Source organism: Bos taurus, chromosome 7 (genome assembly GCF_002263795.3).
Source record: "Bos taurus isolate L1 Dominette 01449 registration number 42190680 breed Hereford chromosome 7, ARS-UCD2.0, whole genome shotgun sequence".
NCBI lineage: Eukaryota > Metazoa > Chordata > Mammalia > Artiodactyla > Bovidae > Bos > Bos taurus.
In genome coordinates, this window is record NC_037334.1 from 4,445,794 (window position 1) to 4,460,650 (window position 14,857).

General features: G+C 55.6%; 1 protein-coding gene and 1 non-coding gene across 4 annotated transcripts in view; both read right to left on the bottom strand.

Moving 5' to 3' along the window:
* CRTC1 (CREB regulated transcription coactivator 1) overlaps positions 1 to 14,857 on the bottom strand; it is an 85,150-nt gene that overhangs the window by 14,889 nt on the left and 55,404 nt on the right. For all 3 annotated transcript variants that reach the window (NM_001206319.2, XM_005208444.5, XM_005208443.5), the window contains 6 exon segments: positions 1,878 to 2,011; positions 6,563 to 6,783; positions 7,246 to 7,286; positions 10,564 to 10,649; positions 12,600 to 12,694; positions 14,543 to 14,604. In NM_001206319.2, the coding sequence (NP_001193248.1) occupies positions 1,878 to 2,011; positions 6,563 to 6,783; positions 7,246 to 7,286; positions 10,564 to 10,649; positions 12,600 to 12,694; positions 14,543 to 14,604 (639 nt within the window).
* LOC112447583 (U6 spliceosomal RNA) lies at positions 10,104 to 10,205 on the bottom strand. Its single transcript, XR_003035783.1, has one exon. It is a non-coding gene; the product is annotated as a U6 spliceosomal RNA (small nuclear RNA).

A 14,857-nucleotide genomic window follows, 5' to 3' on the forward strand; every position in this document is an offset into this window, starting at 1 on the left:
GGAGCTTCCTCGCTGTAGGCAGGCATGGGGCGTACACTCGGGGAGCTCAGTGGGGAGCCAGCACCTAGCCCCTGTGGAGTCCTGTAAGGGGCAGGAACACCCTCACCACCTGCAGCCAAGGGGAGGCTGGTGAGGAAGGCACTGGCGTGGTCACTGGGCAATGACCAGCTCTGGGCTCTTAAGAGTTGGAAAGAGGAAAACAACCAGAGGGAAGTTCCATCTACACGGGCAGCTCCCCAGGCAGCCAAGGGCTCCTGCCTTCTGAGGGAGACTGGAAGCATCCGGGAACTACAGGATATAAACACTAAGCAGAAAGCCTGGCCTCTCATTAGCCAGTAGGCAGTTTGTGAACAGAGAGGAGTTTTCAAAAGAAGAAGGCAGGCCTCAGGGGTGGCGCGTGGCGGGGAAGGGAGACGAGGCTGGGGTCCCCCAGATGGAGAGACCGAAGGCAGTGGCATCAGGAACCATCCACGGCTCTGGCTCCTGATCTGAACAAGAACTGGATAAGAGGTTCTTAACCTGGTGGGGGAAAAGGGCCCAGGCCAGGCATGGGAAGATGTATTAACAGAACTATTGTTAAATTTCATCTTAGGTGGATAAGATCAACAAGGTCATGTTAAAAAACAAACAAACAAACGTTATCTACTAGGGATTATAAAACAGTCAACAGGGACAAACTCCTCAGAGCGCACAAACTACCAAAACGGACCCAAGAATCTGGAAAAGGAAGTCTGAGCAGATTGGTATCAAGGGAGACGTCAGATCAGGCACCACAAGCTTTCTAATGCAGATCCGTCGAGACTGTGGCACCTACGCTGAATTCTACCAAACATTCCAAGAAGTAACACAGATGCTTCTCAAACTCTTCAAAAAACACAAGAGGAGAGAATACTTCCTAATGTATTCCAGGAGCCTGGGCTAAGTAAAAAAAGATTAGATTCCAACTGTGGAAATCAAAAAGGAAAGGGGGAATGTAACTTTACAGAAATTAAAAGGATTATGAAAGAGTGGGCTTCCCTGATAGCTCAGTTGGTAAAGAATCCAACTGCAATGCAGGAGACTCCGGTTCAATTCCTGCAATGGGAAGATCAGCTGGCAAAGGGATAGGCTACCCACTCCAGTATTCTGGCCTGGAGAATTCCATGGACTGTATAGCCCCATGGGGTCGCAGAGTCAGACACGACTGAGCGAGTTTCACACACACCGCCTACAAACGAGCTTCCCAAGTGGTGCTAGTAAGTAAAGAATCTGCCTGCCATTGCAGGAGACTCAAGAGATAAGGGTTCAATCCCTGGGTCAGGAAGATCCCCTGGAGAAGGGAAATGGCACCCTACTCCAGTATTCTTCCCTGGAGAATCCCACAGACAGAGGAGCCTGGTGGGCTGCAGTCCATGGGGTCGCAAAGAGTCGGACACGACTGAGTGACTTAACGCACAGCCACTGCCTATGAACAGCTGTGTGCCAGCACAGGGGACAACCTTGATGAAACGGACCAATTCCTAGACACAATCTACCAAAGAAGCAGGTGAAGGAAACCTGGTAAAGTATTTTACCAGGTTTTCTTTTAACAGAAAAAGACTCTCAATACTGTATTTTGAGAGTTGGGACATGCCAATGAGATCCTAAAGAAGAGACTAGCATACTGAAGAACGGCCAGTCACACGGGCACAATCTATCAGCCGAGATGGACCCAGGGGACTCCAGGCCACTTGATTTCTACAGTCCCCATGTCTTTGAGAATTTGACCACAAAAAAACAAAACAAAAACAAAAACAAAAAAAGGAAGCTTTTTAGAATTCTGCTCCCTGGGAGGAGCATAAGGCCTCCCAGAGAGGCACACTCGGGCCCACCTCCCCTGCCCCACTGAGCCCTCGCACCTGAGTGATGGGAGACAACGGGGACAGGGTGGGCGACACCTGCTGGGCCTGCTGCCGCCTCGCCTCTGTGCTCAGCGACAGTGGGCTGACGCCGGCCGGCCGGTGCTGCGGTGAGGAGCCGGGCGTGCTCATCCCTGAAAGGGAGAGGGTGGATGTGACGCCAGCCACTGGGACCAGGGCAGGAGGCACTCACACATGAAGGGTCACTGCCGAGGACAGCCCATTCATTCACAGGTACCAGCAGGCACATCCTGATCGCCAAACCCGGGGAGCCCCCTCTGAGGCCCTAGTACCCTGACGGGAGGCTCCCCCAGCGCTGCAGGGGCTCCCACCTCCAGTGCTGGCCAACATGCTCCCCAGTGATCCTGCCATCCCCCCGGAAGGGGCGTGTCCCATAGGCCCAGCCAATCAGCACTTCCCCCACTCTGGGCTACCACACTATTGTCCCCTGGATGGACACCTGACCAGGCTGGCCAAATGAGATCCTGCCCAGGGGATTTTGATGGAATTCCAAGAAGGAAGGTTCAGAGTTGTGTGAGGGGTAACCACAAGGGAGCTGAGGGGCAGAAATAGCACCTGAGCCCCAGAGGCAGCCATGCTGGCACTTCCTGGTTTCAGGAGACAATGAATCCCCTCCTTTTTCTTTTTGCCTAAAATAGCTTGCATTTGATTAGCTCCAAAACCAAGTTGGTCTTGCCTGATGCTGCAGTTTCTTCCTGAACCTCATCGTTCCCCTCACCCTCATCCCTCCCCAGGACTGCTCCTTCGGCTAGCTCTCCTCTTGGCCCCTCCCAGCCAGGGGCACATCCACAACCTTCGCCGCCGCCTCCCATGCACTTGCCACACTGCAGCACCAACCCCACTAGTGACCGAACTGGAAACTCAGTTACTTCATCTTCTTCCTGCCGGAGCTCCTGCTGGGGCGCTCCAGGTCGCCCCTTCCTTCCCTCACCCTGGCCTCCTCCCCCAGCAAGCTGATCCCTGATGTGTCTGTTGTGAAGGAGCCAAGAGAGATCAGGTTCAGTGTGGCAGCAGTTGAGGCCTGCTGGCTGATCTTGGGGTACAGGGCCAGGAAAGCACAGGCCCCCTGATGCTGGGAGCAGGAGGGGTGCCCTGGGGGCCAGGCTTGATGCCCCCCGACTTGGTTTCCTTGTCCCTTCCAGTTCACCGTGAGGCCCCAGTGAGGTGCTGAGCAGGCTTGGAAGAGAGTCTGGCTTGCAGTCAAGGCCAGGTGAAGTTGCCTGACTCACCAGGGGAGCTGGGCCCAGCCTGTGGAGGGCACCAGATCAACTTTATTCCAGCGGATGAGGTGGCAAGTTCAAGGGTGGACGAGGGTACAGCCTGCACACACTCCGGAAGGGAGATGACAGGCAGCCTTCCCTCCACCCTGAGGCAGCTATTTGCTGGGGCCGTGTCATCGGTGCTGGGCGAGCCCAGTCATGCCTGCACTTCCCTCTCAGATGCCCTGGCGGCTCCACTCAGCTGGACACTGAGGTGGGGGGCGGGGGCTGACACTGCAGCAAAGCCCCTGAGGGCCAGTTTCCACACAGACCCTGGACCCAGAATCCGGCTGCTGCAAACACAGCAAAGTCAAGGGAGCCGTCGACAGAGGCCTAGGTGGGTGGCGTCTGGAAGACGCCCGCTGAGGGCACCCTGGAGTCGGGACCCTGCACTGCTCCCTTGTCTTCTCTGAGCATCCAGTGCTCCACTCGTCCAGCAGGCCAAGGGATGCTTGCCGCCCACAGCAGGCGTGGATGTCGGGAACTGATAAGCACGAGAGGCAGATGCCAGGGGTGAGTAGGCTGGAGAGAGACAAGGCCAGGAGAGGCCTGCCGCCAACTGGAGAGCTCGAGTCCCTCTGAGGTGGAGGACCTTGGCCCACCACACTGGGCCTGATTCTTCCAGTGAGGACTGAAATCCAGGTTTTTACATGCGTGTTTGAATGTCCATTCAAAGCATCACACACAGTCGGAGGCCAGCCAAAACACACTGGGCGGTTAGGCTGCCCGCCTCTAACGTCTGTGCTGAACACAAGGGAGGTTTTTAATCCTCTGCCTGGCTGCAGTGAGCTCCAGGCCTCACAGGCGGGCAGGCACCACCCCTGAGACACCGGCTGGGCCGAGGGAAGCCTTGCTGCCGAATTCCTTCAGACAACCTGGATCACCTTTGGGAAAAGAAGTGGGGCCAGCTGGCAGGGAGGCCAAGCGTGGGCAGGGAGAGCTGCCAGGGGAGGGCAGGCCAGGTGGCGGGAGCCTGGCCCGGCAGCATGCAAGCCCTCTGTGCGGGGCTGGCTGACCCCAGAGGTGTGCTGCGAGGAAGGACCCCAGCCTGCCCACCTCCCACGCCCAGGAAACGACTTTAGCAAACGTGGAAGGAGAAAGAGGGGCCTCCCTCTTCCTCCTCGTCCTGACTGCAGGCTGGGCTGGGCAGGCAGGGGGAGGGGGCGGGCTCCATGTGTGCCAGGGGCCGGGTGGCGGCTCTGCTTGATGTAAAACGCGCCGGGAAAACGAGGCCCCGGCCAGGCAAGCTGCCGTGGAGTGGCAGGTTCGCAAACAACCGAACACATGTCAGACATTACTGGGCCGATGCGCCGAGCCAGGCAGGCTGGGGTCTGGGCCCCCGTTTGGGGTCTGTGCTCGGTCCTGCATCTATGGTTTTCACATGTGTTGTGTTTTCCTGTGCTTGTTTAGACTCGGCTCGGGCTGGAAGTGCGTGGCTCCTAAGCGGCCGCTGGGGCTGTGGGTGGGGGAGGGGCTGCCAAGGACCCTCCGGCAGAGGGGGTGGTGCTCTGGAGGCTGCAGCAAGGCGTGAGGAGAAAAACGGGGGCCAGGAAACAGTGACTTGGCGTCGGGGGGCCCTCCCTAGCAGCCCCAGAGGCGACCCTCCAATTTCTCGCCTTGCACAGGCCTGTGGACACTGCCCACCCACTGGTCTCTTGGCGGGCCCAGGATCTTGGGGTCCCCTGAAACTGCTTGTTTTGTGTTCTGGGCCTTCCCTGGAAGAGGGGGACGGGGCATGGCCAGGGCAAGTGTCTTCTGCCTGATGGCTGAGCCAGCTTTTCGCTTGAACACCTAGGGAGCGTGCACCGCCCTCAGCAACCCTCACCTGCCCCCAGCCCTGTCCACATCAAAGCCAGTAAGGGCTCCGGGTTCCTTCACTCCCAACTCCACCTGGCTCCAAGGCTGGCCCACTTCACCCTGAAACCTCTCTGTACAGCTGCCCACGGGGCTCCGCCCTGGCCCAGGGGCTGCTGCCCATTCTTTACAGTCGGCTTCCCCAGAGGAATTGCGGCCAATATTAATCTGAGTGTGTGATTCTCAGAAAATTCTGTGTGGCACCGCCCAGCAGGGGGAGCACGGGGTGGAGGTGCTGTGGGTCCGTGGACCAGGTGAGCATGGGGCCCAGGCTGTGGCTCCAGGCTGAGGAGGGCATGATGAGGTGGTGCTTATCAACCACTGAGTCCCAACACACGTGGGGACACATGCGAGTCCCCATGGCCCCTCTTGCCTGTCCAGGCTGCTGGGGGACTGCCCCTTCTCCCTGTATGCAAACCCACACATCCCACAGTCAGCATGGGTACAGCGGTCACAGCAAGGATGTGTGAGACCAAGGCCCAGCCCAGGGAATGATGAGAGCAAAGCAGTGACTTGACAGCAGCTGGGTGTGTGCAGAAAAGCCACTCGGTGTGAGAAGGGGCAGATCATGGGCAGGGGGTCAGGAAGCCTGCAGAAGGGAGAGCGGGTGTCTGAGCAGGGAATGGGGTGAGGAGCCTGGAGGAGGGGGGTCTGTGGGGGAGGGGCAGCATGTGCCAGGGTGCCCTGTGTAAGCTCACTGGCTGGCGACGAGTCGGGGTGGGGAGCAGGATTAGGGGGCTCCCGGGGGCCTGAGCAAAGGAGAGTGGTGAGCTGATGGCCATTCTGGGTCGGGGGAGGGGTGGGGGGACCCAGCACGTGGGGGCCAGAGAGGGGAGTCTGGGGTCCTGTCTAAGTCACAGGGGGACGGTGCCGCTGGGAGTCCTCAGGACAGACAGGGCCAGGGTGGCACTGAGGGTTCCTGGGACCCTGGGACCCTGAGATGCCCTCAGGGATGGGTGGCTGCGCAGTATGGGGAGGGGGCCAGGCTGGAGTGGCCTAGGCTGTCAGTCACAGTGGGGCACGGGAAGGGCAGGGAGATGAGAAGGGGGAGGGGAGTGGGCGGGGCGGGACAAAGAACAGGTCAGTGGGGCGCATGGGGAAAGCCTAGGCTACCCCAACTCCCGGAAGCCCCCAACACCTGATAAGAATTGTGCTCTAATCCCTGGGGGCATGCGCCTTCCCGGCCCCGGGCCTCTGCCCAGATGCCCTTCCCCTTTGGTCGGCCTGGCAGCCCCAAATCCCCACGGTGGACTCTGCACCGCACACACACACACACGCACCACCACCACACACACACACACACACACACACGCGTGTCATCCTGTCGGGCAAGGGCGCCTGGGGCCCTCCACCCCCGGGAGCTGGCTCAGCCCTCACTCACACACACGCGCACATCATCCTCACTGGAGGGGCAGTCCTGTCGGGCAGGGGCGCCCGGGGCCCTCCACCCGCCGTGAGCTGGCTCAGCCCTCACTCACACACGCGCACACGCCCTCCTCACTGGAGGGGCACCCCTGTCAGGCAGGGGTGCCCGCCGCCCGGCCGGCTTACCCTGGCCGGCAGCACCGATGCCCAGGTGTGTCAAGTTGGCTGCCAGGTTGCCGGTGCTGCTGGAGCTGCTCAGCGCGGGGAAGGTGGGCTCCTCGGGGTCCAGCGGGGTCGGGAGGGGGGAGGGGAAGTGGATGTTGGTCAGGTCAGGCAGGGAGCCCCCCGTGTTGTGGGTGGCGGGGATCAGGGCTGTAGTGTTTTCCTGGTCGGCGGATGGAAAGATGCTGGGGGGGAAAGGCCAGACAGAGGGGGAGGTGAGCTCTTAGGATGGCAGCTGGCCTATTCTCCCCCAGAAGCTGTGGTGGGGGCAGGAGAAGGCTGGTTGCAAAAAAAAAAAAAATCAGCAGGTGCAAAATGACACCCCACAGTGAGGCGCTGCTCTGCTGGAGAAACAGCTACCAGCACCTCCAGTGGAAACTGAGAAGTGGCTGGTGGCTCGGGGCTGGGGGGAGGGGCTTCCCACTGACCAGGAACGGGGTGTGTCTGAGGTGCGAGGGGGCTGGGGAAGGGGCTCCGTCATCTCAGGCAGGCAGAGGTAGGAGTGTCCCCCAGAGTGGGGCTTGCTGGGTGGCCGTCAGCGGCACAAGAGCCCTTCTTATCAGGAGGTGTGGCCTCATGAGTGGATGGGAAGACCAAGCAGCCCTTGGTGGCCTTGGGCACACAGGGTGGGCCCTGCTGAGACTTACTTGATTCCAGGAACCTCGCAGGACTTGGGCCTGGGCCCCGTCTGAAAGAAAAGACAGCAGAGCCTGAGCCAGCCTCCTCACATGCACTGCAACCCCTCACAGTATGGCTGACCTCCCTACAAGGGCTAAGAAGTACTCCACAAGAATTGAGTTTACTGGGACTTCCCTAGTGGTCAGGTGGCTAACAATCCAGTGGCAATGCAGGGGACACAGGTTCGATCCCTGGTCTGGAAACTAAGATCCCACATGCCATGGGGCAACTAAGCCCATGAGCCCCGGAGCCTGTGCCTCGCAACAAGATAAGCTATTGCAGTGAGAAGCCTGTATGCAGTGACAAAGACCCAGCACAGCCAAAATTCAACAGATTAATTTTAAAAAAGAAGAAAGTTTAGTCTCGGATAAAGAATATGTAGCCCCAAAGAACAGAAGGAGGGGCTGCCCCAGACACACCCGGGGCAAAACCAAGAACTGTGTGGAGATGGCTTTCCTACAGCCCCTCCCGGCTTCACTCCACCTGGTAAGGTGTGCATGGGCCAGGGGTGGTGTGGTCCCGTCAGAGCAGGCATTGGGGAAGTAGAGGAATCCTGTCCACTCTTCACATCCGAATCCCCTGGGGCTGTACCATGGCTGTTGGTAGCCAGCGGGGGGGGGCAGGACCACTGAAAACCCACTCAGGTGCCTGGAGGCTAACACCCTATGTCACTCCTGAATCAAAGCAGGCAGGGCTCTGGTGGCAGAGGCTCCACTGCTCAGAGTCCCTCTGTCCGTGGCAAGGAAGGACGTCACATGGAGAAGCCTCAGGAGGCTCAAACCGGATGCCACAAATAACACGGAAGATGCTGACCACGCCCCCTGCTGACCTGCTTCCCATGGCACGGGGGCCTGAGCTGTGATTCCCAAGGGGACCCTGCTGCCGGTGTGCTCCCTGGCCCACGCTGCCCGGGGACGGACACTGTGGCTGCCCTGTAGACCAGCCCCGGGGAGAGGGTCCCAGAGAAGCTCTGCTTCCTCTTCCTCTTCTGTGAAGGGGGACACTATCGCCATCCAAGAACCACAGGCTCCAGGCAGGGTCCCTAGACTCTCGTCCAAGGACAAAGAAGGGACTCTCTTCCCCTGGCAGCGGACGTGACTGGGCAGAGCCTCGCATGCCAGCAGAGGGCTCGGCTGAGTCATGTCCCCTATTCGTCTCTGCCTCTCAGGCCCTCAGGCACACACTCCCCGTATTCTTTAAGGATTATCAGACAAGAACGTGGACACACCGGCAGAGGGCTAGGCCTGCCTTCCATGCGCACAGCCAGTGAGCTGGGGGGTGGGGACGGGGGAAGGCCCAACTGGCAGTGATTGGGGCACCGAAGGGGTGGCATGTGACCACCAGGCGTTTAGCCCCTGCAGGGAATGCCAGAGGAACGGGTTTCTACTTGGCCATAGGCTCCTTAATTCCGTGAGTAAACACTCGCTTCATTACCAGATTATTTTTTGCAAAGCACTTTGACAATGACTTTTTCTAAAGAGTCTTTTCAAACGCATTCCACGGATGTTATGGGATCCTAATGGATTTCTAAACAGTACGAAGAATTCACCCATCATCCCCCATCCCACCCCCAACGAATCCACAGGAATTCCTTTCCTGACATCCTCACAGATGTATCCTTTAGTTTCGAGTGGCAGTTAAAGGAGTCTCCCCCAGATGCTGGGCTCTGCCACCCTCCTCTCACTCCCATGATGCTGGGGCTCCTTCCCTCCCCAGTCGTGACTCTTGCTATCTTCGCTGGCTTGCAGCAGCAGCACACTTGGGCAGGTGCAGGGACCCCGTTCCCCTTACTGACGCACCTCTCTGCAACTGGACATTTCAGTTACTTTTTCCTTTGGGTTGTTAAGAGTTTCAAAGGTTTTTACCGAGTAGGAAAATCACATGTGTTCCTCAGGCAAAACTGGAACATGCGGACCAGGGTCAAGAGCGCTGGCCACAGCCGCATGTGCGTCTCCCCAGGGCCTGGCCCAGCACACCCAGGGATCTGTGGGCGTCTCTGTGTGTCTTCTGCCTCTCTAAGCAGCTTCATCCTCCTCTTTCTGCGTACCAGTTATCTCACAAGTCTCTCACGCCTTTAGATCCCAACTCACGCACACACAGCTTTCTACCCGAGGGCCTGAGGACAATTTCCTTATAACTCCCCCACTGGCAAACATTCAGGCTGTTTGCAGTTGATTCAGAGGCTGTGAACACACGCCTTCCTGAGCGCAGTGCTGCCTGCTTCATCATCCCTCTGAAGGGATGAGCGGTTTGAGTTGCTGCCCCCTTTCACTGCAGCTTGACCAGCAATAGGTGTCAATTCTTTTTTTTTTTTACATTCAAAATCGCCTTAGTGTTAAATGCATTTTTGTTCTATTCAAATTCTTTGAAATCTATTCACCGCACAAATTCTATCTTATCACCAGATCTTTTTGTAGGCTGAAACTGAGAAATTTGTTTCGGGACCTAGAAATAATACAGAAATCTCAATCCAACTGGGAATTCCAAGCAGACTCTGTACTGCAATAAAAACTCCAATTATTGTGCAAATAAACGGAAGTTTATGTTTAAAGAAGACGACAAATGACCATAGTTATCCAACACCATGGGTTAGGAGAATGACCACAGGCTAAGAATTAGGTAGTGTAGGTTCTAAACCCTAAGTATCTTCACAAGCTTGTGCACATCACCTAACCTCCCTGTCTTCCATTTCTTTTTTAATTGAGATATAACTGGCATATAATGTTATATTAGTTTTAGGTGTACAATGTAATGATTCTATATTTGTATATACTGTGCTGATCACCATAATAAGTCTAGTTAATAGTTAACATTCACCAGTACATGTAAAAACATGGAATGCTTCATGAATCTGCCTGTCATCCCTGAACAGGAGTCATGTTAATCTTCTCTGCATTGTTCCAATTTAATACATGCTATCAAAGTGAACATGGATTTTAATTCTTTACATGGTTTTTCCCAGTGTTAACAGGCCTTCCATTAGCATTCAAGGCCTAACTGGTTAAAGCTAAATGAGGTTTGGGGAATTCCCCGGCAGTCCAGTGCTTAGGACTTTGCGCTCTCACTGCCAAGGGCCTGGGTTCAATCCTTGGTTGTGGAACTGAGATCCTGCATGCTGGGACACAAAAAAAATAAATTAAAAAAAAAAAGAATGAGGTTCACATTTCAGGAAAGGGTATGTTCCCCCAACATACTATTTCACCATCTTCACTTGGGTTGTGCTTCTAAAAAGAAATTTTTAAAAGATCAAGAAGGGAAACGATTTTTAAAAGCGCTTAGGCTCTTACCTTCTTGGTGTCCCATCCTTGCTTGGAAAGATTCTTGTCCGTCTCTGACGCGGTCTCCTCCATACCCGGGACCGTTAACAGCAAGACTGGGGTGGGGTGGGGTTGGAGGAGAAGCAGAAAAGGGATCTTTGCAGCTTCGCAGTGGTACCAGGTGGTCCCCGACACACAGAGCCACAACCGTGACATGACTGTAACTGCCCCAACAGTAACTACTGGGGGTTGTACTAAAGAACAAAAGAGCTTCATTTTTTAAAAGAAAAGTTAAAAAAAAATCAGAGGACCTGTGATTTTAAAAGAAATGAAACTGAAAGCGCTGGAGCTCAGGGCGTGTGTGGTCTACTCAGGCTTCAGAGGCCTCGGGCCGCAGAGGACCGCCAAGCGTCTCTCCCAGGAGTGGCTGTCTTGCCTCATGTGCCCCACCTGCAGCCCTGTGGCCACCGGTCACCTGGGCTGTTAGCACCCAGAGACTGGGCCCCTCTTGGGGTCTTGGCACCAAGCCACAGAGCTCAGCAGAGGCTGAGGTCCATCCACCATGGCAGCTACGGCCCCATGAAAGACCTGCAGTGCTAACCAGTCCCAGGGGGGAAAGGAGGGGAGGAAGGGGCTAGAAGGCATCACTCAAGGCCCTGGAACTAGCTGTACCTGAAGCCCCTTTCCTTAAACCTTTCAGGCAAGGTGAGAGTAAACACTTTATGAGATCTAATTTCTTTATGCCTGTTGAAGGTTGCTTTTCACCTGGAATAGCGGAATTAGGAACCTAGCCAGACGGGTTAATTCCTCCTTCTCAAAACCTAGACGAGGGCATGGGAAGACAACCAGGCTAATCCTAGACTCTGTTACTGCCTGGGCCCCTCCTAGACGAACAGGAGAGGTGTTATGTTTCCCGCCCCTGACCCCAAGGCCAACAGGACTCGGAGTTGCCAGGGGTCACAAAGAGTCCCTGGGAGGGCAAAGTCCACTTGTCCACGCCAAAAGCCCAAGCTTCTGCGGGGACCTCCCTCAGGGTAGACCGTGCTCTCTAAGTTCCCTCCAGCATCAGGACCAGGAGGGCCACGACAGGTGCACTCTCATCCCCCCAGGAGTCTGGAATCCTCGCTTTATTATGGAGACGTTCCCTTCCGCGATCTTGCTGCTGGTGCCCAATGAGCTGGAAAGCTCACATAAGCAGGGTGCCTGCCAGCCGAGGGGTGAAGCTCTGGTGCCCATCCTCCTCCTATCAGCACAGTCTCCCCAGTGTGTTCACATACTCGCACAGTGAAATGCTACCGAAAGAGTGGGAAGCATCTGGACGTCGGCGTACATGATTCATTCTCTGGTTTCAGGGTCCTGGAGCAGGTCAGGCCCACGTGGGTTTCGAGGGCTGGCCTCACAGCATCACACTGCCCTCTCTGGGTGTCGCTGCCCCAGTTTTTAAGATGCTGTGTACCTCCCTGGAAGGTCCCAAGGACACTGCCTCCACGCCTGGCTCCAAGGAGGGACCAGGGCCTGGGTACAGATCTGCCCCAGCTACAAAGGTGTGTGCACGACCCAGCTGTAAAGGAGGCTCTGGACAAGAGTTAGGCAACAACTGGCCTCTCTTCCACTCACTGTTTCAGGATGGACCTTAGGGACCAAGCGGGTTCTGAGCATCAGAGCCAGGAAACGATCCAGTGTGAAGCCAGGGATTGAATGGTAGCTGAAGATGAACAACTAGCCCCAACTGTTGGTCATGAGCTGATAAAAGCCCCTTCTGCTTCGGCTTGCTGCTCCCAACATTTGAAAGAATCTGCAAGGACCCCTAGACTGTGAGGTCTTACCCTGAGTCCATCAACAGAAGCCAGTGTGAGTTCCCAGGGACTGTTTTCTCTGCCCAGAAAACCCCTACGCATCCCTCAAAATCCAGCTGAAGCAGTGCCATCTCTGAAAGTTTCTCTGAACTCCTCATGTTACAGGCATTGGCTGAGTCTTCCTTCTTAGGTCTGTGACCATGAGGGCACAGTGGCCACCTACTGGACCTGCCTGACCCTAGGAAAAGTGCCCGTGGGCTCTGCCGATACCTCTTTTCTGGTGCGCGTCCTGGGACCCCCCGGTAAAGGGCTCTGGCTGGGTGGGCGTCATCGTGCTCTGGTGCAGGGCGGAGTCAGAATTGGTCCTGGGGAGAGGAGAGAGACAGTGAGCCTCAGCCCCAGAGGGGACAAAGGGGTAATCTTGGCTCCACTCCATCTGGGACCCACACGACAGAAGAGGGTGACAGCTGTGGGACATTTTTGTGAACTGAGACCTGAGCAAAACCCTGAAGAACAACAAAGCCCCTGCCCGTCCCTGGGGGACGTCTCAGCTTTAGGCAAAGGGTGGTGCCTTCCTGCGGAAAGGGGGCGTCTCAGCTTTAGGCAAAGGGTGGTGCCTTCCTGCCGAAACCCTGAAGAGAGCGGGCCTGCCAGTCCCACAGCGGCCATCACGGAGTCCCCTACCAGTGACAAATAAGCCAAGGAAGGTCTTGCTCCAACCAACCCAATGCTGCCCAGCACCCAGGAGGGGCTCCAGTCTCTGCCCCAATGACATAATATTCCCTGAGCTGCAGAGGCCTGGAGGGAGGCTGCCTAAGAAACCAGAGGCAGCCTTGGGAAGCTGGGCAGACACACAGAGGGCAGGACCAGCTGCACAGCCAACGTGGGGGTGAGAGTAAGAGCCATGTGCGCCCAACAGGAATGTCCAGATGCTGAGAGTGAGGCGGAGGAAACCTGGTTCAGGGGCAAGAGCAGATGACAAAGGGCGGGGCTGTCTCTGACCCTGGGGCTGGGTGAGCAGTGAGGCGCTGGGGGATCCTGGCCCCCCTGCACCAGCTGTGTGTCCCTAAGCAAGTGTTCTGACCTCTGTGCTCTTATGCCTAAAGACGGGGAGAGTAACAGCCCCGACTCTATGGAGCTCTGAGTGTCTTACATCAGTTGATGCCTTACTGACTGGAGACACTATCAACGCCACAGGCATTCGTCTGTAGAAATCCCCTGGTCAGTAATGTGTTAACGTATGTGACGGTTGAAATAGGACCTAGGCTATGACTACGTGCTTGGTGGGCATTTAACTGTGTTACTCAATTACATATATTTTGTGGGTTTTTTTTAACAGCTTGCTTACTTTTGATCTTTGTTTCCTGAAATCACCTACGTGTATTTTTCTGTGTGTAAGTACTAAAATAAAGTTTGCCTTTTTAACCATTTTTAAGAATACATGCCTGTGTCATTAAAGTATATTCATGTGTGTGCACATGGCTATGTGCTAAGCAGCTTCAGTCCTGTCTGACTCCATGCGACCCCATGGACTGTATCCGGCCAGGCTCCCCCGTCCGTGGGGATTCTCCAAGCAATAGCAGAGTGTGATGCCATGCCCTCCTCCGGGGGATCTTCCTGACCCAGGGATCAAACCTGCGTCTCCTACGTCCCCTGCACTGGCAGGCAGGTTATCACTAGAGCCGCCTGGGAAGCACCAGGTACATTAACACTCGTGTCCAACTATCAACTGTGTTATTGTAAACATTTGTATTAGCTACATTATCGTTGCTGTATCTCCCTAGATGATGACATTATGGGTTTTTTCAATCTTCTGCATGTATTTACGTATTTCCCTAATTTTCTAGTAATATACAATACTTTCCAATCACATTTTCTATGGCTTTTTGGGAATGTGGGAAACAATCATAATGGCACATTAAATGAAATAAAGAAAGTGACGACACTGGATATTCCATACAATCCCAACTTTGGTTAAGAAGAAAAGAAAAAGAAAGTCATAAATCAGAGAAAGGGAAAAAAAAAAATCCCTGGAAGACCCCAAAACTGTGACCTCATTGTTACAGGGATAGAGCTGATTTCTAGCAACTTCTGGATGCTTCTAAGTTTTGCCATTTTTAAGGGACTACATCTTGGTTTTCCAAGTACGACCATGATGGAAGTATTGCTTTGTTTCCAATGAGAGGGCTGGGGGTTGGTTCTGGGTCACTGACCTTCTCCAGCTGGTGTCCGCAGGTGGCGAGAGGTACACGGTGCCATATGGGCAGCTGTCCACGTGCATGTGAGTTAAGGGGATGGTGCTGCTGGCTCAAGCCCTCCCTGAGCCCCGGGAACCCTGAATGGGCCAGCCCAAGGAGCCAGGCTGCTGGGAGGCTGCGAACAGCTGGGGCCTCGGGGCGGGGGGCCTTTCCTGCCTGGCTGCGAGCAGCCCCCAGGGTGCAGCCCCGTCCACCTAGCACTCAGCACTCACCCCCTGCAAGCGCACGTGCGGGCTGCGCCCCTTCCAAGAGAGGCCTCAGCCGTGAAAC